Below are 24,047 nucleotides of genomic sequence, written 5' to 3' on the forward strand. Positions count from 1 at the left end.
GGAGTAAATGGGTACTTTTCAGAATGGCAGGCAGTGACTAGTGGGGTACCGCAAGGTTCTGTGCTGGGGCCCCAGCTGTTTACATTGTACATTAATGATTTAGACGAGGGGATTAAATGTAGTATCTCCAAATTTGCGGATGACACTAAGTTGGGTGGCAGTGTGAGCTGCAAGGAGAATGCTATGAGGCTGCAGAGTGACTTGGATAGGTTAGGTAAGTGGGCAAATGCATGGCAGATGAAGTATAATGTGGATAAATGTGAGGTTATCCACTTTGGTTGTAAAAACAGAGAGACAGACTATTATCTGAATGGTGACAGATTAGGAAAAGGGGAGGTGCAACGAGACCTGGGTGTCATGGTACATGAGTCATTGAAGGTTGGCATGCAGATACAGCAGGCGGTTAAGAAAGCAAATGGCATGTTGGCCTTCATAGCGAGGGGATTTGAGTACAGGGGCAGGGAGGTGTTACTACAGTTGGGCAGGGAGGTGTTACTACAATTGTACAGGGCCTTGATGAGGCCACACCTGGAGTATTGTGTACAGTTTTGGTCTCCTAACTTGAGGAAGGACATTCTTGCTATTGAGGGAGTGCAGCGAAGGTTCACCAGACTGATTCCCGGGATGGTGGGACTGACCTATCAAGAAAGACTGGATCAACTGGGCTTGTATTCACTGGAGTTCAGAAGAATGAGAGGGGATCTCATAGAAACGTTAAAAATTCTGACGAGTTGAGACAGGTTAGATGCAGGAAGAATGTTCCCAATGTTGGGGAAGTCCAGAACCAGGGGTCACAGTCTAAGGATAAGGGGTAAGCCATTTAAGACCGAGATGAGGAGAAACTTCTTCACCCAGAGAGTGGTGAACCTGTGGAATTCTCTACCACAGGAAGTTGTTGAGGCCAATTCACTAAATATATTCAAAAAGGAGTTAGATGAAGTCCTTACTACCAGGGGGATCAAGGGGTATGGTGAGAAAGCAGGAATGGGGTACTGAAGTTGCATGTTCAGCCATGAACTCATTGAATGGTGGCGCAGGCTAGAAGGGCCGAATGGCCTATTCCTGCACCTATTTTCTATGTTTCTATGAAGTTGCTGTATTTGCATAATAATTGCCCATTAAAATCAACACAGAACGTTAAGTCGAATAATTAAGTATAAGTACCCTTTTAACTATGTGATAATTGTTAAAGGCTGCCAATCAATCTCTCTGGCCCAGAAAGTGAACAGTTACAAGCAGGGAGTCTCTTTCTTTCAGGTTGTGAATTGTTTCAGGAAATTTTTTAAATGACAATTTTAAAATTTTTACTTTTCCTTTGTTTTTTTTCTCTCTAAATCCAGTCTATCTTTCCTTTTTAGTTCTCTTTCTGTACCTGATTTGACATTGAATTCACCCACTCCAATTCACACTCCTTCTCAGTCCTTCCTCTGTTTATTTCTCAATCCTTCATTCTCATTGGGAAAGGAGATACACAGTGTGTCCCGTTGTTCACCAAGGTCTCAGATGCCCTCGCTGTACCATTATCAGCTCGCACTTCCAGCAACTTTGTGAGCAAAACCTGTTAAAACCTAAATGTGCTTGAGCAAGTCTAAACTAACGCGAGATGTCCCCCTCCAGCAAAATCTGACCTAATTAATGTTTTGCATAAGAATGATTATTAAAATGCAGAAACGTTGTATTTCACACTGTTTCTGGGTAATGTTCATAGAATCGTAGAATGGTTACAGCGTGGAAGAAGGCCATTCGGCCCGTCGAACCTGTGCCGATTCTCAGCTAGTCCCACTGCCCTGCCCTTACCCCGCAGCCCTGCAAATGTTTTCCTTCAGATACTTATCGAACTCCCCTTTGAAAGATAAAATTGAGTCTGCCTCCACCACCCTTTCAGGCAGCGCATTCCAGATCTTAACCACTTGCTGTGTTTTTTTTAAAAAAAAAGGTTTTTCTTGCGTCGCCTTTGGTTCTTTTGCCAATCATCTTAAATCTATGTCCTCTGGTTCTCGACTCATCTACCAATGGGAACAGTTTGTTTCTATCTAATGTTTGCTCGTTTGCAGCTGAATCCTACAGACCAGGAAGGTTCCATATTCACCCCCTGGTCTGTAATGAGTAAGTTGATCTCACTGCAGCAAATTGCTTTCCATTGGTTCCTGCTAGAAACTGCATGTGTGGGTGTAGATTTGAAGGCAGGCTCAGGCTCAGCTGTGATGCCTTGGTTTGAAAAGCCTGCCAATATCCACTCTTCGGGCTCACGTGCAAAATGTCACTTGGCCAAGATACTGGAGGCAGCTGATGTTGATGCATCTGTACCCTCTCAAAAGGTCACTGCCTTCAGGAGAACCAGCGCAAAAATAGAACTTGAAGAAAAATGCATTTTATTAACGACCCTGGTTCACTTTAATATTGCTCTTACAGTACCCTAGCTGAAATTAATGTTGCGGAAGAAATGTGACAAAGTTTGCATAAATATTTTATCTTGTATCCTAGCTTTCAGATAAAATACAGATCATTTTGAGACTGAGATAATGTCGAGATTATTAATCTCGTGTGAACATGATCACACATGGACACGTTTACGGTGTCGATACAAACAGCTCATTTAAAAACACTGCTGACGTATCCATACTGGCACAGAACTGGTGTTTGTTTTCTTTTATTCACAAACAAACATGTGTAAACAGGCTTTCTACTCATGTATTATAAATATTACACCTCCATGACATACCATTTGAATCTAAGGATTCAAACAATTTGTAAATTGCTCAAGTTTCAATCTCAATGTGATGTCTGAGCCCCTTCATTTAGACTGCCACTTAGTTACTCGTGGGTGTTCATTGAGAGAATGTGATGTTTAATTAGAGATTAAGTATTGTGTGCTTACCCAATGTTCATTTTTAAAATCTCTTAAGTAAATATTATGATTTTCTTCCAAATACAGTTGAACTTTCCACGGAGGGTGAAATCTGACTCCAGTTGAGCTTTAAGTAATTATAACTGCAGAAAATTACATCTCTGAATAAACTGAAGTGTTAACATTCTGGAATTAAGAACTGGGAGCAGAACCTATTTCTTCATAAATAGAAATGGAAGCTTTTGGGGATACCCAAAGAGAAAACAGATGGTTGAGGGTGCTGTGGCACTGGTACTTTTGAGGTTCTCTATAGCAGTCGAAGTGTGCAACTGCAGCATGATTGCGTGACAGCAAGCTTAATAATGGGAAATCCACTGGAGGCATGGCAGTAATAGTGTCACCTAAATATGGGAGTGTGCAGCATGTGTAGATAATCTATATATTGTTACTCGATCTCCTCTGGCATTGCATATGGGAAGTTAAACATAGAAACATAGAAAATAGGTGCAGGAGAAGGCCATTCAGCCCTTTGAGCCTGCACCACCATTCAATATCACCATGGTTGATCATGCACTTCAGTACCCCATTCCTGCTTTCTCTCCATATCCCTTGATCCCTTTAGCCGTAAGGGCCACATCATATATCTAACGAACTGGCCTCAACAAGTTTCTATGGTAGAGAACTCCACAAGATCACAATTCTCTGAGTGAAGAAGCTTCTCCTCATCTCGGTCCTAAATGGCTTACCCCTTATCCTTAGACTGTGACCCCTGGTTCTGCACTTCCCCAATATCGGGAACATTCTTCCTGCATCTAACCTGTCCAATCCCATCAGAATTTTATATGTTTCTATGAGATCCCCTCTCATTCTTCTAAATTCCATTGAATATAAGCCTAGTCGATCCAGTCTTTCTTCATCTGTCAGTCCTGTCATTCCTGCATCAGTCTGGTGAACCTTCGCTGCACCCCCTCAATAGCAAGAATGTCCTTCCTCAGATTGTACACAATATTCAAGGTGTGGCCTCACCAAGGCTCTGTACAACTGTAGTAAGACCTCCCTGCTCCTATACTCAAATCCTCTCGCTATGAAGGCCAGCATGCCATTTGCCGCCTTCACCGCCTGCTGTACCTGTATGCCAACTTTCAATGACTCATGTACCATGACACCCAGGTCTCATTGCACCTCCCCTTTTACTAATCACCCCGTCACCATTCAGATAATCTGCCTTCCTGTTTTTACCACCAAAGTGGATAACCTCATTTATCTACATTATACCGCATCTGCCATATATTTGCCCACGCACCTAACCTGTCCAAGTCACCCTGCAGCCTCTTAGCATCCTCCTCACAGCTCACACTGCCACCCAGCTTAGTGTCATCTGCAAACTTGGAGGTATTACATTTAATTCCTTCGTCCAAATCATTAATGTATATTGTAAGTTGCTGGGGTCCCAGCACTGAACCTTGCATTACCCCACTAGTCACTGTCTGCCATTCTGAAAAGAACCAGTTTATTCCTACTCTTTGCTTCCTACCTGCCAAACAGTTCTCTATCCATGTCAATACATTACCCCCAATACTGTGTGCTTTAATTTTGCACACTAATCTCTTGTTTGGGACCTTGTCAAAAGTCTAAATACACCACATCCACTGGCTTCCCCCTTGTCCATTCTACTAGTTACATCCTCAAAGAAAATTCTGGAAGATTTGTCGAGCACGATTTCCCTTTCATAATTCCATGCTGACTTGGACCGATCCTGTCACTTGGACCAAATGTAGTCTACAGATAAACCAAAGTTGAAAGCAGGGAGATAATTGGACCAGGGCCACTGATGTAATTTAGTCTCCACTTTAAAGTCATACATTCTGTCTTTATTTTATTATTATAAATGTCAATGTCCTCAATTATAATGGAAACTACCCATGTAAACCTGTCACGTCTTTCCTACAGCTGGGGTTCTCAACCTTTTTGCTTTCGAGGCCCCCCCCCCCCCCCTGTGTTATAAAATTCCATGTCCCCGTCCCCCGAAACACAACGCAACTATTTTTTTCTGTATAAAAATTTGTTGTTATGCCATAAACATCAGTAGTCTCCCTTGTATATCGATAGGACAAACCAACTGGTGGGCCCTCTAAAAGTTTGCGGATCCCTGGTTCAGAACCGCTGCTACAGTACAAACAGTGACAACACTCAAAAGTACTTAATAGGCTGTACAAGATAAGAACATAAGAAATAGGAGCAGGAGTAAGCCATTTGGCGCCTCGAACCTGCTCCGCCATTCAATAAGATCATGGCTGATCTGATCTTGGTCTCAACTCCACTTCCCTGCCCGCTCCGCATAACCCTTGACTCCATTATCAGTAAAAAATCTATCTATCTCCACCTTAAATATATTCAGTGACCCAGCCTGAACAGCTCTCTGTGGTAGAGAATTCCAAAGATTCACAACCCTCTTTTCCATTTTAAATGGGCGACCCCTTATTCTGAAACTATGCCCCCTAGTTCTAGATTCCCCCATGAGATGAAAAGTCTTCTCTGCATCTACCCTGTCAAGTCCCCTCAGAATCTTATACATTTCAATAAGATCACCTCTCATTCTTCTAAACTCCAATGAGTATAGTCCCAACCAGCTCAACCTTTCTTCATAAGACAACCCCTTCATCTCAGGCATCAACCTAGTGAACCTTCTGAGTTGCCTCCAATGCAAGTATATCCCCCCTCAAATAAAGAGATTAAAACTGTACGCAGTACTCCAGATGTGGTTTCACCAACGCCCTGTACAGTTGCAGCAGGACTTCCCTACTTTTATACTCCATCCCCCTTGCAATAAAGGCCAACATTCCATTTGCCTTCCTAATTACTTGCTGTATCTGCATGCTAACGTTTTGTGTTTCATGTACAAGGACCCCCAGATCCCTCTATACCTCAGTATTTTATAATAATTTGCTTTTTTATTTTTCCTACCAAAGTGGATAACCTCACATTTTCCCACATTGTACACCATCTGCCAAATTTTTGCCCACTCACTATATCCCTTTGCAGATTCTTTGCACCCTCCTCAAAACTTGCTTTCCCACCTATCTTTGTATCATCAGCAAATTTGACTACATTACACTCGGTTCCTTCGTTCAAGTCACTAAAAAGATTGTAAATAATTGAGGCCCTAGCACTGATCCCTGTGGCACCCCACTAGTTGCAGTTTGCCAACATGAAAATGACCCATTTATCCCGACTCTGTTTTCTGTTAGTTAGCCAATCCTCTATCCATGCTAATATATTGGCACCTTATCGAATGCCTTCTGGAAATCCAAATACACAACATCTACTGGTTCTCCTTTATCCACTCTGCTCGTTACATCCTCAAATTACTCCAGCAAATTTGTCAATCATGATTTCCCTTTCATAAAACCATGCTGACTCTACTTGACTATATTATGATTTTCTAAATGTCCTGCTACTACTTCCTTAATAATGGACTCCAGCATTCTCTCAATGACAGATGTTAGGCTAACTGGTCTATAGTTACCTGCTTTCTGTCTCCCTCCTTTCTTAACTAGGGGTGCTACCATTGCGGTTTTCCAATCCGCTGGGACCTTTCCAGAATCCAAGGGATTTTGGTAGATTACTATCAGTGCGTCCATTATCTCTGCAGCCACATCTTTTAAGACTCTGGGATGCAGGCCATCAGGTCCAGGGATCCACCTTTAGTCCCATTAGTTTGTCTAGTACATTTTTTCTAGTGATAATTTTAAGTTACCCCCTCCCAATAGCCCCTTGATTATCAATTATTGGGATGCTTTTAGTGTCTTCTACCGTTAAGACCGATACAAAATATTTGTTCAAGGTTTCTGCCATTTCCCTGTTTCCCATTATTATTTCCCCAGTCTCATCCTATAAGGGACTAACATTTACTTTAGCTACTCTTTTTTTATATATCTGTTAGAAGCTCTTACTGTCTTTTTATATTCCTTGCTAGTTTACTCTCGAACTATTTTCTCTCTTTTTAGTCACCCTTTGCTGGTTTCTAAAAATTTCCCAATCCTCTGGCCTTCCACTATTCTTCGCAATATTGTATGCCCTTGTTTTCAATTTGATACCATTCTTTACTTCCTTACTTAGCCATGGATGGTCCATCTTTCTCTTAGTCTTTCTTTCTCACTGGAATATATCTTTGCTGAGAGTTATGAAATATCTCCTTAAATGTTTGCCACTGCTCATCTACCATCTTGCCCTTTCATCTATTTTCCCAGTCCACTTTAGCCAACTCTGCCTTCATACCTTTATAATTGCCTTTATTTAAGTTCAGGACAATAGTTTGAGACCTGGCTTTTCTCGCCCTCAAACTGAATTTGAAATTCTACCATACTACGATCATCTTCCCAAGAGGATCCTTTACTATGAGATCATTAATTAATCCAGTCTCATTACACATTACCAGATCTAAAACAGTCTGCTCCCTGGTTGTTTCCACAACGTATTGTTCTAAGAAACCATCCCAAATACACTCTTATGAACTCTTCCCCAAAGCTGCATTTGCCAATTTGATTTGTCCAATCAATATGAATTTTAAAATCACCCATGATTATTGCCGTATCTTTTTTACAAGCCTCCATTATTTATACTCAAGAAACAATGCTTTAGGGACGTCCTGAGGTTATGAAAGGCACTATATAAATGCAAGTCCTTTCTTTAATTACAACCTTCTCCTAGTCATGATACTGTGGTGCAATTACAATCTGACAGGTCTGCTTGAGCAATTCCCATTATAAATGTGGATGTAAGAATTTAAACTGGAAACAAAATTACTGGGTGTGTTTGGATCTAAGATGATATATCATTTATATATCTATATATTGTTTACAGATCTATACTATCAAAGAAACTCGCCTAGGTTGTAGAAACGCACAGCAATATTAGTTCAGTATCATTGGAAAAGGGATTTTTAATATACTGTTAGCTGCTGCTCAGTTGACTTTCATTTACGAGCATCCTCCCACATAGCTATGCATGATGGGCTCTTTTGCTGCCTCTGTCGGTGTGTATGTAAAAAGCAGTAAGTATGCCAGGTAACAGGTGCTAAATATTCAAATCTGCAGCAACACCTTTGACTGTAATGAGTTTCATACTTTGTGGTATGCGTTGTACAAGGAATAAAATGCTATATATTTACTCAATGCAATATGCTGTTTATGCTCAAATTTCTGTAGATATTGTTCCATTCAAATGCATTATTAATTCCTGTGGTTGATAGTCGTTTTTACATCCTGTGTTGCTGAATTCAGCGTTGTAGCAAATAATGACCTTGGTTTGGCCAAGTGCCAGGTGCTTCCTAATAAACAGTACTACTATAGTACAGAAAACACATTTAATTGGTATTTGTACATGGCAGTGCCACCATGTAATTGCACTGTCTGTTGCCATCACAGTCTTGGTACTGAAAAAACAGCCAATAATAGAGCAATTCTTCCTTTAAGCAATTCATTCAACATAGTTTGTCTAATGCATTTGTCCCTTCCCCCATTACTGTGATCTACCATGCATTAGAAAGTTGGAATGTGACATTTCCTTGGATTGACTTGTGTCCCAGTAACTGTCACCTTTGGAGAAAAACATAATTTGTTGAAAATATATGCTGGAGTATGTTGCTGTCGCTGCCACTTGTCCCACTATCCAATCTAGAAATGGGAAGAAAATTGTGACGTAGAATGTATCTTAAAAGTATGACCAGGCAATAGAAGGAGGCCCCTATTAGGTCACCCCTTAGCCTTTTTTCAAGAGAAAAGAGACCCAGCCTGTTCATCCTTTTCTGATATGTATATCTTCGCATTTCTGTTTCATCCTTGTAAATCTTCTCTGCAACCCTCTCCAGTGCCTCTATATCCTTTTTATAATATGGTGACCAGAACTGTACGCAGTAGTCTTAAATGTGGTCTAACCCAGGTTTGATGCAGGTTTAGCATAACTTCCCTACTTTTCAATTCTGTACCTCCTAGAAATAAAGTACAATAGCATAATACTGCGGATGCTGGAATCCGCAATAAAAACAGAAAATGCTGGAAACACTCAGCAGGCCAGGCAGAAACCGTTAACGTTACAGGTCTGATATCCTTTGTCAGGCCTGCTGAGTGTTTCCAGCATTTTCTGTTTTTGCATCTAGAAATAAACTCTCGAGCTTGGTTTGCTTTTGCTACAGCCTTGCTAACCTGTGCAGCACCGTTTAGTGATTTGTGTATTTGTACTCTGTGATCCCTTTGTTCCTCTACCCACCAAGACTCGCACCCTCCAGTTAATAAGTGACCTCCTTATTCTTCCTACCAAAATGTAATACCTCACATTTATCTGTGTTGAACTTCATTTGCCAATTATATGCCCATTCTGCGAGTTTATTAATGTCCTCCTGTAATTTTGTTGCAGTCCTCCTCGGTGTTGACTATCTCTTCCGCCCCCCCACCCCCCAATTTGGTGTCATCCACAAATTTAAACATTGTGTTTTTGATTCCAAAGTCTAAATCATCAATATAAATTGTGAACAACAATGGTCCTAGCACTGATCTTTGTGGAACACCACTACCCACCTTCTGCCACTCTGAATAGCTACCCTTTACCCCTACTCTCTGCTTTCTGTCTTGAAACCAGCTAGCTATCCATTCTGCTACATGTCCCCTGACTCCGCATTCTCTGACCTTGTTCATTAGTCTATTACGGGTTACCTTATCGAAGGCCTTTTGGAAAATCTAGATAAATTATATCTACTGCATTACCATTGTCTACTCTCTCTGTTACCTCTTCAAAAAATTCAATGAGATTGATAGCTTTCTGCATCTAAATAGAACAGTGTAAAATGGATTAAATAATATTCTGTTCATTTACAGCATCACCTGTTATCAAACACTACCAAGAAACTTGCCTAGCTATCGGGCTCAGGCCATGCCATGTTACAGAACGTTGCCTCGTCACAGTACTACAAGACCTGACAGCATCTGTGCGGTATCCCCTTCTGCATATGATAGGGTGCTTCGGCCTCCTTCATCAGAAGAAAAACGGAAGTCGATGCGGGATGATACCATGTGGCAACTCTATGAATGGCAACAGCGCCAAGTCTATCATAAGCATGGAACACTAAGCAGGCATGGTACTCTAAGTACTCCTGTCACCATGGTGAATATTGTCGAACAGTCACGCTCTATTCCTCCATCACCTTCCCACGGTTCACTGGCCCCATTCCAGGTATACTCTCCCCTGAGATCCTACAACATTGAATCAAGATCAGAAATATCGTCACCTATTTTAAGAGGAGACCTGACCATTGATTCCCTTAAGTCTCGGCGGCACAGGACACCTGTCAACAGGGTAAAGCAGCTTCCTTGGTTTTGCCATTCATTCTGAAGCACCATTCTCGAAATCTAGATTCAGCACTGCTAATTGTGAGGCTTAAATTTTGTGTATTGTATTGAATACAATGGTATGCTTTTGTACCAGGAAGATACGGCTGCATAATTTTGTCGTCTTTTGTGAAGAGTGAAAATTCTGTTTGTGAAATCAAAACTAATCTGGCTGCTAACATTTCTTTTGGGACAGGGGCTATCCATTTCCAAGGGGGGAATACTTTAGATTGTATTTAAACTTCATAATTCACTGGGCACGCTTTGTTCTATCGAAATACAGTACTACAATGGAAGATGTACTTTATCATTCCTTGATTTAAAAAAAAATATTCCCAACTATCACATTCTCAGTCTTTGCTCGACAGTTAAGAATCTTCATCCAAAGTATTGAAGGCAGAGTACCCTGGCCCAGTGTAGAAATCAGTTATAGAATAACTTTGGTGAGGGATTTGGGTATTGGGCCTTGGATGGTGCTCTTGGTTTGTGTATGGTGAATTCCTAAAGGATCCAAATGGAAAAAAAACAAGACAGGATAGGGAAAGCATTACTAATGTAGAATTCTATTTTCAATCTCCTCCCTTAGATTGTCTATCCACCAGACAGAAGATCAATGCCTGTTAGTGTACCTGTACAGACCATCACACCCGAGAGCTTGCAGGGAAAAACGGTGAGTCATATTGGTTTCATTATAGCAAGTTTTCTTGATGTGTTGATTTGAGGGGAAATCTTCATGGAGTTGGCCACTTAACACCTGTTCTGTTTTTGGTCTTAGTTCTGTTTTAGCATTTTTAATTCTGCGATTGAATTAATGTACCATTGTTTATAAGCATTGTAGAGTAGCTAATAAAGGAAACGTAGAAAACTTCAGGAATGTAGGTGGCTTGTCGTTTGTTTCAAGGTGCAACGTTGGTTGTGACTAAGTAGTAAAGCTGCCGCAATTTGTCATATATAAGCGCTAAGACTGTATTCCTTCCTTGACACACTTCCAGCTTTAATTTAGCAGTCTTTTATCTGTCTTAAATTTTGTACCTATAATGTATGATTGTTGTTACTGATTGGTCGATATTAACCACATGACATCAAGGAGCAATTAGATCAGACGGGTTGGCGGAATTTCAGCTGTTCAGATTATTCTTGTTCCCCCCTCCATTAATCCTGCATCCAAGCTGTTTTAGCCACATGTATGACCTCTGCTCCCTCCCGGTCCTCAAGACTCCGGCTCACCCCTGCCCTGTTCCATCTCGAGCCTTTCCTGAAAATTGCAACATTCCCTATGGCCTCCAGCCTCTGCTCATTCCTGTCTCAGATTTGCCCCAAAGTACTCAGCTTTTTTTCTCCCGTTTCCCCCTGCTCTGCAAAGTTTTACATTTATGATGACTGAATTTCTATGAGATACTTAGTATTATCATTTTTAAGCTTGTAATTAATAATTAGCAATCCATTGAGTTATTTTACAATCATTTCTATTTAATCTATTAGGTATCTATATAGTTAAATAAAAAGATTTTGTCCGTAGTCTCACCACAGATCTTATCTGTGCATTGTATTATCACTCATATCCACCCAACCAACCCTAACCTAGTTATCACTCTGCAGCCAAGCCTTCACTTCCCTGCTCCCTCTGAGCCCCTAGCATTGGTTCTGCAATCACTCTCTCCCAACCCCAGGCACTGGCTTCGCACTTTCTCACACAAAGGCAACAAGACAGTACCTGCAATTTGCTCCCAGCGAAAGTTCATCAGACGTTTGGAGCCCTGAGTCTGCCGTAGAATCTCCACGACCGATGAAAAGAAAAGTTGCAGAAAGAAGAAATTTAGAGATGAAAGAGAATGTATTTGATTTGTAAAGCGAACTGTGTATAAAGTAGACAAATACATGAGAGGCATGGAGAGCAAGATGTACTGATAGTGCTTTACTATCGAGTACTGCTCTATCGGGTTCTGCTCTCCTCTGCCAAAACTGCACACTATTCCAGGAACATCCTGGAATACAAAGATAACCACCAGCTTCTTTTCTCTACTACAAACTGACTTCTTAATCCCCTCTCCTCTGTCTTTTCCACCCTCACTTCCAACAAGTGCATGGATCTCATAGATTGCTTTGTCACTAAGATTGAGACCATCTATTCTGATGGATGTACGCTGACGACACCCAGCTCTACCTCATCACCACCTCTTTCAACCCATCATTGTCTCTAAATTGTCAGACTGCTTGTCCGACATTCAGTACTGGATGAGCAGAAATTCCCTCCAACTAAATATTGGAAAGACTGAAGCCATTGTCTTCAGTCCCCGCCAGAAACTCTGTTCCATAGCCACCGACCCCATCCCACTCCCTGGCAAACAGTCTGAGGCTGAGCCAGACTGTTTGCAACTTTGGTGTTGAATTTGACCCAGACATGAGCTTCCGACCACATATCCACGCCATCACTCAGACTGTCTACATCCACCTCTGTAACATCGCCTGACTCCTTCCCTACCTCAGCTCATCTGCCACTGAAACCCTCATCCATGCCTTTGTTACCACTAGACTTCACTATTCCAATGCACCCCTGGTTGGATTCCTATCTTTCACCCTCCATAAACTTAAGTTCATCCGAAACCCTATTGCCCGGATCCTAATTTGCACCAAGTCCCATTCACCCATTGTTTACAAATCCCTCCATGGCCTCGCCACTCCCTATCTCTGTAGCCTCCTCCAGCCCCACACCCTCCGAGGTATTGGCAATCCTCCAATTCTGGACTTTTGCTCATCCCCAATTTTAATCGCTCCATCAATTAGCACCCGTGCCTGCAGCTGCCGAGCCCCTAAGTTCTGGAATTCCCTCCCTAAACCTCTCCGCCTCTCTACCTCTCTTTCCTCTTTTTAAGGCGCTCCTTAAAACCTACCTTTTTTCTGCCCTAATATCTCCTCGTGGCTCTGCATCAAATTTTGTTTGATAACGCTCCTATGAAACACTTTGGGATTTTTATACAGGCAACTCTCAATTATCCGCCCTCGGGGATTGGGCTATGCTGGGTAAACGATTTCTCCATTAGAGCGAGTTGACATTACAGTTAATGCTTACAGTACTGCAGGTGTGCTCTAACCAATAGCTGTAGCATATCTTCTATTCCTTGAATTCTAGTCCTCTAGATCTAAAGACCATTAGGCTTGTTGATTACTTCCTATAACTGTTCGTGGCATTTTAATGAATTATGAGAGGCAGTGGACCTGTGTGCGAGCAGCAGCGGGAGCTGAGGCAAGGCAGAGCGCTTAAAAGCAGCGCGGCAAGTGCAGGCAACATTCAAAAGGAACATCAGAGTTTCAAAGTGACGTTGGCAGCGCGCACACGGAATTTTAAATGCCGTTACAACGGTTTCCCATTGCATCCGTGTGCGGATAATCGAGAATTGCCTGTACGTTATATACAAGCTGTTGTTAATGACACAGACAAGAGAGACTTGCACAAAGGGGGGAGAGTGGGAAAACATTTGATGGAGATGATAATGAGAAAAGTGAGAGGTTGATAGAGAAAGACAAAAATGATTGAGGCACAAATTGAAAAAATTGATTGTTACAGAGGAAAGAAGTGACGATTTAAATTTTGTCTGTGAACATTGCAGTAGGAGCACCATATAGTGTTTTAAAATATTGTCTAGTGTTGGTCCATGTTATGCCTTCTTATCTCAGTCATCTGAGGTAATTACTTCCACAGAGCTGTTAAGTAGTGCAGTGGATGATGCACTAACTGAACTATGTCTATTCTATAATCTCATATGCCTTTTAATTGCCCTCTAATTTTTCTTCAAGCTGCAGACTAATTTTCTCTCCTGTGATCATGTGACAGTGTCCTGCAGTGATTTCATCATAATAGCCTCATGGTCTCCAGTTAATCTAATTGCAATTCTGCTTTTAACTATCATTAGCATAGCTTTCATTTTATTGATATAATGGTAATTGTTACAAAAGTGAAGAGTGACTAAAAGGCTGTAATTTAATCTCTGGGGTCAGATGACATCCATAAACTACTGAAGCTTTTGTCTCGCGATCTGTTATCTGAGCCCTTTAACTAAATTGCAGCATTTTTTGTTCACTTCTAAACATCCATAGTTGTATCGTGTCATTCATTACAATGCTGTCTTCATATGGCTCCCATGGGAACACTTTAACCAAGGAGCTACTATATATTGCACATGACCTTTATCTGGTATTCTGCACAAATCGTTCCTTTTTGGCGACCTATATACAAAAAAGGAAATGGCTTTTTTCCAATAAGCTAACAATGGATTTTGTTCTTTTAATGAGGGAAATGTAGATCCTCGGGCTTTAGTTCACTTTAATGCACTTGCTCCCTCTAGTGGTTAACTTCATACTCTATTGATCAGTACTCTGATATCTGACTATAAGGGATACCTTGTCGGAGAGAATATTTCCAACTTCTCTTCAGCATCCCCCAAAGTTATGAAATAAGTCCAATGAGTGAAAATCTTGCTGATTCACTTATTACTGAAGTGCAGGGGTACAGTGTCAGGTTGAAATGGGATACCTGAAGGAACATTGAAATACAAAATCTACATCTATTCTTTTGCCAGATCTGGGAAAAATAATTTGTTCCAAGCATTCGCAAAAACTCATTAGTCGTTACCATTTCACCATGAAATGGCTGAGATATTTCTTCTTTCCAGAAGATTCCAAGTTGCGTTTTAGGAAAATAATTTTTTTAGTAAACATTGTTGATATTTATTTTATTCGTTCACGGGATGAGGGCATCGCTGGCAAGGCCAGCATTTGTTGCCCATCCCTAATTGCCCTTGAGAAGGTGTTGGTGAGCCGCCTTCTTGAACCGCTGCAGTCCTCCTTTGTAGCGGTTTGATACAACTGAGTGGCTTGTTAGGCCATTTCTGAGGGCAGTTAAGAGTCAACCACATTGCTGTGGGTCTGGAGTCACATATAGACCAGACTGGGTCAGGATGGCAGAGATTCCCTTCCCTGAAGGACATTGGGGAACCAGATGGGTTTTTACAACAATCTGGTAGACACTAGCTTTTTATTCCATATTTATTGAATGAATTGAATTTAAATTCCCCAACTGGTATGGTGGGATTTAAACTCATGAATCTGGATTATTAGTCCAGGCCTCTAGTCTCGTAACATAATCACTATGCTGCCGTACTCTATTTATATAGTGCCATTAATGTAAGTATAGTGCAGTTTTGTGCAAACTGGAACAGTTTATATATTTGTGCTCCTGGAGCAGCAGGAGAAATGTCTTGATTGATTGATATCACAAAGGCCTTCAACATGGTTAGCAGTAAAGGATTGGGAAGCTGCTGAGTTAGGGTGTTTCTTCCAATTAGTTTCTAACCACAGAGGCAACACCATGACCATATGGGCACAGGAATTGATGATGACAGCTTATCCAATGCTATCTCTATAATTAGTAAGGCGAAACAAGGTTGCATAATTGCCCAAGCCTTTTTGACTTGTTTTTTGTAGCTATTCTGGATGATAGATAATTCCAGACACAACTTTTGAACTCTGTAGACTAAGCGCCATGAACTTTTATTCACTGATGAAGGTACTGTACCTTTTCATAAAGTCAAGCTACAACATATTGATCAGTTTGCTGGGTCAGGTTTGTGTTGCAGGTGGATTACTAGCTTGACAAAAGACCCAAGTTATGCACCAGACTAGGCTGGAGCAATCTTGCAGCAAATCATGGTGGCAAATGTGTTTATTGCAGTGTGTGCCTCGGCAATGTGATTTATAGTTGCACCAAAAAATAAGCAACTGTGTCAGACAAATATGCTTGTGACCACCCATAATGTTCAGAACCGAAGACAAACTGTGAAATGTAGTGCAGACGTGCAGTCAACTACAGGTGTGAAACCTGGATTCTTCACAATTGACATGCAAAGTAGTGGAAGCATGCACAATATCTTCTGAAAATCATGGGATAGGGGACAGACCCAATCCACGTCTGGACTGGGGTCAAGCAGGGCTGTGTCATCGCGCCAACCCTCTTCTCAATCTTCTTCGCTGCCATGCTCCACCTCACATTCAACAAGCTCCCCGCTGGAGTGGAACTAACCTATAGAACCAGTGGGATCCTGTTCAACCTTCATCGTCTCCAGGCCAGATCCAAGACCACCCCAACCTCTCTTGTCGAGCTACAGAACGCGGACGACGCCTGCGTCTGCGCACATACAGAGGGTGAACTCCAAGTCATAGTCAGCATATTCACTGAGGCGTACGAAAGCATGGGCCTTACACTAAACATCCGTAAGATAAAGGTCCTCCACCAACCTGTCCCTGCCGTACAGCACTGCCCCCCCCCCCAGTCATCAAGATTCACGGCACGGCCCAAGACAACGTGGACCATTTCCCATACCTCGGGAACCTCTTATCAACAAGGGCAGGCATTGTCGACGAGATTCAACACTGCCTCCAGTGCGCCAGTGCAACCTTCGGCCGTCTGAGGAAAAGCGTGTTCGAAGACCAGGCCCTCAAATCTGCCACCAAGCTCATGGTCTACAGGGCTGTAGTAATACCTGCCCTCCTGTACAGTAGACACCAAGTCGCTGGAGAAATACCACTGACGACGTCTCCGCAAGATCCTGCAAATTCCCAGGGAGGACAGACGCACCAACATTAGTGTCCTCGACCAGGCCAACATTCCCAGCATTGAAGCACTGACCACACTCGATCAGCTCCGTTGGGCGGGCCACATAATTCGCATGCCAGACACAAGACTCCCAAAGCAAGCGCTCTACTCGGAACTCCTTCACGGCAAACGAGCCAAAGGTGGGCAGAGGAAGCATTTCAAGGACACACTCAAAACCTCCCTGATAAAGTACAACCTCCCCACCGACACCTGGGAGTCCCTGGCCAAAGACCACTCAAAGTGGAGGAAGTGCATCCGGGAGGGCACTGAGCACCTCGAGTTTCATCGCTGAGAGCGTGCAGAAATCAAGCGCAGGCAGCGGAAAGAGCGTGCGGCAAACCAGTCCCATCCACCCTTTCCCTCAACGCCTGTCTATCCCACTTGTGATAGGGACTGTGGTTCTCATATTGGACTCTTCAGTCACCTAAGGACTCTTTTTTTTTTTTTAAAGAGTGGAAGCAAGTCTTCCTCGATTCCGAGGGACTGCCTATGATGATGATGATCTCCTGAAAATCAAGGGACAAGAATCAGTGATGAACACCCAAGTGTTACAGTGCACCAGCATAACAAGCATTCTACTTGTGTTAAGACCGGCCAGCTTTGGTGGGCTGGAGGTGTCTGCATATCAGATGAGTATCTTGTAGCTGCATTCTACAGCCAGCTGGTGATGAGAACAAGGTCAATAAGGGTCAGAACATATGATTCAAGAATAACCTGAAGAGAAGACTTAGTAAAGGTGGCATTCATCCAGAAACCTAGGAGAATTTAGCCCAAGATCGTGCAGTTTGGAATCTGTGAAGCATGTCGCCACACACTTCAAAGCACTCACAGCGGAAGAAAAGTATCATCCCAGAAAGCAGTTAGCAAATGACCTCAGTGAGCATGCAGTACATATGGCCATCAAAGTACTCATTCCCACAAATAATCCTGACTTACTTTTCTGTGCTTATGTGTCAACATCATATTTCAAAGTGACTCTTATTTTGTTACTATTCTATACATACTGGATAAGTCCGTAGAAAGCCATTATCTTTTTTTCTGTTTCTGTTCAGTGCAAAAATTGAAAGCATGTAGTTTGAAAATTATTTCAATCCTTTTTTTTAAACGGGTATTTTGATACTGCTTCAGTTTGGCAAACCCATTTATCCCTGCAAGAATCCAACAATATTTTATCTCAAAATATAATAGCAAGAAACTATGATTAGGAAATTAAACAATGCTTTGGTTGTTATCAGTCTTTACCTGAGTGATGAAAATTCCTTTGTATATTTAACTTTTAATAAGTGGCGCACAATAAGAGGTGACCCAGTTTGAGTCATGTCAGGATAACCTGCATTTTGATAGATTTATATTATTTTGGCTAACCTCAATAGTGATGCAGGTACAGACTGACGCTCTGTATGGTGCTGTGTATAATTACTCCCTGCTGTTGCATTGGATAGCAGATGAGTGGCTGTTCTCTGGCTGGAGTCCTACTGGGAAAACTAATTTTAGAAATTACTAGGATATGACCTGCTTTTCGAACTCTGCTGAAATGAGCTTTTCACCTGCCACAAACTATAGCTTGAGAAAGTTTACTAAAAGAAATTCAATCCAAAAAAGCTGGACTTTGGCATAGAGCTAGAATGGAAATGGAGATTTAAGCATATTGATGTTAAAGGAAAGGGCTGGAAAAATTGCAGAAATGCTCCATGCCATTTCTTTTAAGCTTGATTTGGAGAGGTCTTTGTTTGACAAGATCTATATTCTAATATTTAATAGTTAACAGGTCACTTTGAGCTTGTGCCGATTTTAATGCGATTGCTGCTCATATCAGTTCTTCAGACAGAGGACAGGACAACTGATTGGCAACCCACTCCGAATGTACAGTGTTCCTGATTCTCGGCCTGAATGATTTCCTGTCCACAATGGATAAGAAATTGTTCAGGCTGCAAGCTTTTGGGCCTGACTTCCGAGTCTTGAGTTCCCACCGTATGAAATTCTGCCATGGGAATACAAAATCTGAATATTTTAGCCAGGCGAATTGTTCTATTTTTTATTCTTGACTCAGTGATAGCAGGTCAGAAGGTCGTGGGTTCAAGCCCCACTGCAGAGCACATAATCTGGGCTGACACTTCAGTGCAGTTCTGGAGTGCTGCACTGTCAGAGGTGCTGGGTTGTGGATGAGATGTTAATCCGAGGCCTCGTCTGCCCTCTCTGGTGCATTAAAGATCCCATGGCACTATTTGAAGTAGAGCAGGGGAGTTCTCTGCATGTCCTGGCTGATATTTATCCCTCAACCAATATCACTAAAACGCATTGAGCCAGATTTTCGAGAGGTTTGAGACTGGGTTTTCGCCGCGATTTGACCCTCTGGGCCAAAATCCAGTCGCAAAGACCGGGTGGGATCCTCGGGTACCTGTTTGCAGCAGCGCTTCCAAGTACCACCGGGGAAAGGTGCGCCGACGTGCAACGACTCAGATTGCATTTGCATCCGAGTTTCGGCACTCTGCCGACATGTACGCCGTGCCCAGAATAGCAACAGGTCAAACCTGTTGGTGCAGTTCTGCCAGCTGCGGTAAATACGAAAACCTGCAAAAAAGGTAAGTTAAAGTTTTTAATTTTTTTTTTTGCAGTGATTAGATAGTTACGGTCTTGTAAATGTTTTTTGGGAGGAAAAAAAAAATTTCCCCTCCCAAAGGCCTCTCGCAGCGCTCCCGGCCCCGGACTAAAGTTGCCAAAACTCATGTTTTGCGCCACGAATGCTTGTGCAACGCCTCCCTTACCGATGCGCAGACATAAAGGCCGAAAGTTCGGCCTAAAAACGATACCACAGCGAAAATGGTAAGTTTCACGTATCGTTACTGTTTTCACTGAAAAATTCCGAAAGCCGAAAATCTGGCCCATTATCTGATTATTTTTCTCTTTGCTGTTTGTGGGACATTGCTCTGCACAGATATGTCATCATGTTTCCCTACATTACAACAATGACACAATGTTCAGAAATACTTAATAGGCTGTGAAGTGCTTTGGGTTGTTCTGAGATCATGCTACATAAATGCAAGTTTGTTGCTTCGTTTGTTCTTTCAACTCAATAAAACAGGAGAAGAATTTATAACTGGACAAGTGGAGGTTTTCAACCCTGATCTTAAAACAAACACAAAGATGGAGATCTATTTATATATTTCTGTCCCTTCCGAAAGCTACACATATGACCTCTGGCCGTCGAATAATGGAATATGGATCAGTGTTAGCTGATCGAATCAGGACAAAATCCTGTATCTGATCTTTGGTTGAGTATGGCGTCTGATGGGGAAAAAAAACATTCTCATTCACAATTCTTTCTATCCAAGTTAAATGCTTCATGATATGGGCCACAAAACATGAAATGCATCTTGAAGAAAATGGAATGCTTTTTCATTATCGGGATAACTTTTGGAGATAATAAAGTAGTGAATCAGGACATTTTGCTAGTCACCTAGGATGGAGGCGCCAGAGTAAAAGTGGTGTCTTTGACCTCTTTCACTTGATCACTCAGAAAGAGATGCTGCTACTTCAAATATTGTTGCAAAAATGTCAAAGAACTTTCAACTGTGAAAGATGCATTTCAGTAAAAATGTAACTGGATCTATTGCAGTCAAGTCGCAAAGAATCTCCCCCGGAGGAATTATGCTTGAACAGTTTTTGATGGACTGCATGTAACATGCTCTGGCATGTGTCCAGAGGAGTTAGGGATCTCTGTGTATTTTGAAAGAGCTATTGATTGTGTGTAAAACTGATTCTCTTTTTGTGTGCACCTGCTCATGGGGTGAAATGGAAAGCGGTTAATTGTGAACTGTTCCCAGACGTGTCTCTGTCCCATGTACAACTCTCTGCCAAAAAATGCTCAGCCGTTATCACTGACCAATTCATCTCTTTAACCCGCTTCATCCTGACAGTGATGCCTGGTGTTGATGTTTGGCTGTTCTCGTATATTCGGTTCCACTTTGAGAGTTGCTAACTTCTAGATAATCTAGTTGTGTAGATGACAAATTAATGTGTTTTCCCCCTTTTGGCTCCCCAACTGCATACCTGCAGCCGGAGGAGCTGACACTGCTGCTAATCAAGCTGAGGCGGCAGCAAGCGGAACTGAACAGCATCCGGGAGCACACAGCAGCACAGCTCGTGCAGCTGAATCTCAGTGACGCAAATCCCAAGGTCAGCTGTAAAATAATCTGTCGTACTCCATCACCATTGTTTTAGAATCTCATGCATTACTGATTTGTGTAGTTGTTGTGCCCATTACATTTTTAAACTTTAAAATATTTATATATAGTTGTCCTTTTTATACTCCTTTTTGGGTGTGATTAAATTTCCAGTCTTTTTGTAGAATCTAAAAATGACAAACTGCCCCATTCCATATTGATTTCATCAATGTTTTACAAAATAAATAGTTTGCTTGTGCTGAAATCATTTCCCTACACTGCACCAGTAAGATTGCAAGTGGTGTTTCCCATTCATGTGTGGTTGTGAAGTTAGCTTTGTTCTTTTTATTTAAAAAAAAAGGTTGCATCTGGGTACACGTGCAAATGGTCTTTCTTTATTTTTTTTGAATGGGAGATCAAAACTAAAATGCTGAACTTATCGATCTTGTACCTGAATGTCTGCGCTTACATTGATTGTTTTGTGAACTGCATCTGGGAAGGAAATGTCTTACTTTTGTGACTTTGTACTAAAATGTTACAGCCAAACATTTTGTGCTGCAAGTGCCCATTTCACCCAACAGATTACTTATCATTTTTAAATCATACAGCACAGAGGGGAGTCCATCCGGCCCATCTTGTCTGTGCCAGCTCTTTGAAAGAGTCACGAATTACCCTGCTCTTTCCCCCTAGCCTAGCAATTTTTTTCCTTTTCATGTTTCTCTTGTTCACAGATGATTGATGTACTTTTCAAGAAAGTGCTTAAACCTGGCTTTGCCTTTTCATTTATGAATGAGTTGCTGTTTAGTAAATTGAGTGATACAGATGTAACCTTCTAGTAACAGTGAATATGTTTCCTTAAATTCCTGGTATTTCTTTTCAAATAGATTATCCTCTGCTGCTGTTCCTCTTCTTTCTTATTTTACATTCTTTGTTCTTATTTATTGCTGCCTGTTAGAATGATATCCTCACGCATCACCTTCAAAGAAACCTCGTGTATATGGACTATCAGGTGGGAGTACTAGAAATAAATTTTTCATTTCCTTTAGTTTCCCAGTGCATGGTTTACTTTTATGTGCCACCAAGAATGTCTGAACTGACCTGGTAGCAAATAACCCCCATCCCAAATGGAGAGAATTTAGAAACTATTTAATCTGCGAGTGATTCCAGTCCAGGTTTCTGATGCTTTGTTGCTGTGTATCTCTACTCAATGCCCCCACTCCCCATAAAACAAAACAAATGACATAATTTTCAAACTTAAAAATGACTTGTTCAACAGAGATGACCTCAGCATATCTGTAAAAATTCATTCTTTAGGAATCCACTGAGAAATTCCGATGGAAACTAAACTATATTTAATAGTTTTAACTGGCTATTTGAATTTAATACAGTTCCCTTTTTTTAAAGAGACTAGTAAAGGGAACTTGAGAAGTTGCTTAGCTGACTGATAACCACCTTACGTCTTGAATTAATTTAAGGTTGTTGTTGATCTTTTCAAATAAAATAGCTAAATTTAAAATATCTCCATTACCAAATCCATTACTGCTGTATTTGTAAAATGACATTATGACCAACATTGTTTTGGCAACAAACTTTGAAATTAACCCTTAAATGTTAACTGTGCAACTTCCATTCAATGCAAAATGTTAATGTACAGTATGTTAAGATTTGTGTATATACATCTTAGTGTGTTGCAGTCCTTCATTGTTCCTTCCATTGGAAGGTATACAATGATGTTCCCCAAGGGTCGGTACTAGGATCACTGCTTTTCTTGATATATATTAATGGCTTGGACGTGGGTGTACAATGCACAATTTCAAAATTTGCAGATGATACAAAACTTGGAAGTATAGTGAACAGTGAGGAGGATAGTGATAGACTTCAAGATGACTGTGGAAAGGGCGGACACATGGCAGATGAAATTTAACGCAGAAAAGAATGAAGTCATACATTTTGGTAGAAAGAATATGGAGAAGAAATATAAATTAAAGGGTACAATCCTAAAGGGGGTGCATGAACAGAGAGACCTAGGGGTATATGTGCACAAATCGTTGAAGGTGGCAAGGCAGGTTGAGAAAATGGTTATAAAAGCTTATGGGATCCTGGCTTCATGAATAGAGGTATAGCGCACAAAAGCATGGGAAATTATGATGAACCTGTATAAAACACTGATTCGGCCTCAACTGGGGTATTGTGTCCAATTCTGGAAGGATGTGAAGGCTTTAGAGAGGGTGCAGAAAATATTTACGAGACCAATTCCAGGGATGAGGGACTTCAGTTACGTGGATAGACTGGAGAAGCTGGGGTTGTTCCCCTTAGAGCAGAGAAGATTGAGAGGAGATTTGACACTGGTGTTCAAAATCATGATGGGTATGGACAGAGTCGAGAGAGAGAAACTCTTCTCATTGCAGAAGGGTCGAGAACCAGAGGACACGGATTTGAGGTGATTGGCAAAAGAACCAAAAGCGACATAAGAAAAACCTTTTTACGCTGTCAGTGGTTAGGATCTGGAATGCCTCAAAGGGTGGTGGAGGCAGACTCGATCACTGCTTTCAAAAGGGAGTTAGATAAGTACCTGAAAGAAATCTTTTTGTAGGGCTACGATGAAAGGTCGGGGGCATGGGACTAGCTGAAGTGCTCGACGGGCCGAATGGCCGCCTCCTGTGCTGAAACCATTCTATGATTCTATAATCCATCAGATTGAAAAGCAGCTAATGTAATGCCTCTGTTTAAAAAAAAAAGGGGGCAGACAAAAGGCAGGTTAGTTTAACATCTGTAGTGGGGAAAATGCTTGAAGCTATCATTAAGGAAGAAAAAGCGGGACATCTCGATAGGAATAGTGCAATCAAGCAGATGCAACATGGATTCATGAAGGGGAAATCATGTGTAACTAATTTACTGGAATTCTTTAAGGATATAACGAGCATGGTGGATAGAGGTATACCGAGGGATGTGGTGTATTTAGATTTCCAAAAGGCATTCAATAAGGTGCCACACAAAAGGTTACT

General features: G+C 41.6%; 1 protein-coding gene across 6 annotated transcripts in view; it reads left to right on the forward strand.

Moving 5' to 3' along the window:
- plekha5 (pleckstrin homology domain containing, family A member 5) overlaps window positions 1-24,047 on the forward strand; it is a 411,417-nt gene that overhangs the window by 343,217 nt on the left and 44,153 nt on the right. For 5 of the 6 annotated variants that reach the window (XM_070897587.1, XM_070897582.1, XM_070897585.1 and 2 more), the window contains 4 exons: window positions 9,721-10,198; window positions 10,817-10,900; window positions 20,936-21,055; window positions 21,998-22,051. In XM_070897587.1, coding sequence (XP_070753688.1) covers window positions 9,721-10,198; window positions 10,817-10,900; window positions 20,936-21,055; window positions 21,998-22,051 — 736 coding nt within the window. The remainder of the gene's footprint in view (window positions 1-9,720; window positions 10,199-10,816; window positions 10,901-20,935; window positions 21,056-21,997; window positions 22,052-24,047) is intronic. The other variant, XM_070897583.1, reaches the window with a different exon arrangement.

Source organism: Pristiophorus japonicus, chromosome 13, assembly GCF_044704955.1.
Source record: "Pristiophorus japonicus isolate sPriJap1 chromosome 13, sPriJap1.hap1, whole genome shotgun sequence".
Taxonomy (NCBI): Eukaryota; Metazoa; Chordata; class Chondrichthyes; family Pristiophoridae; genus Pristiophorus; species Pristiophorus japonicus.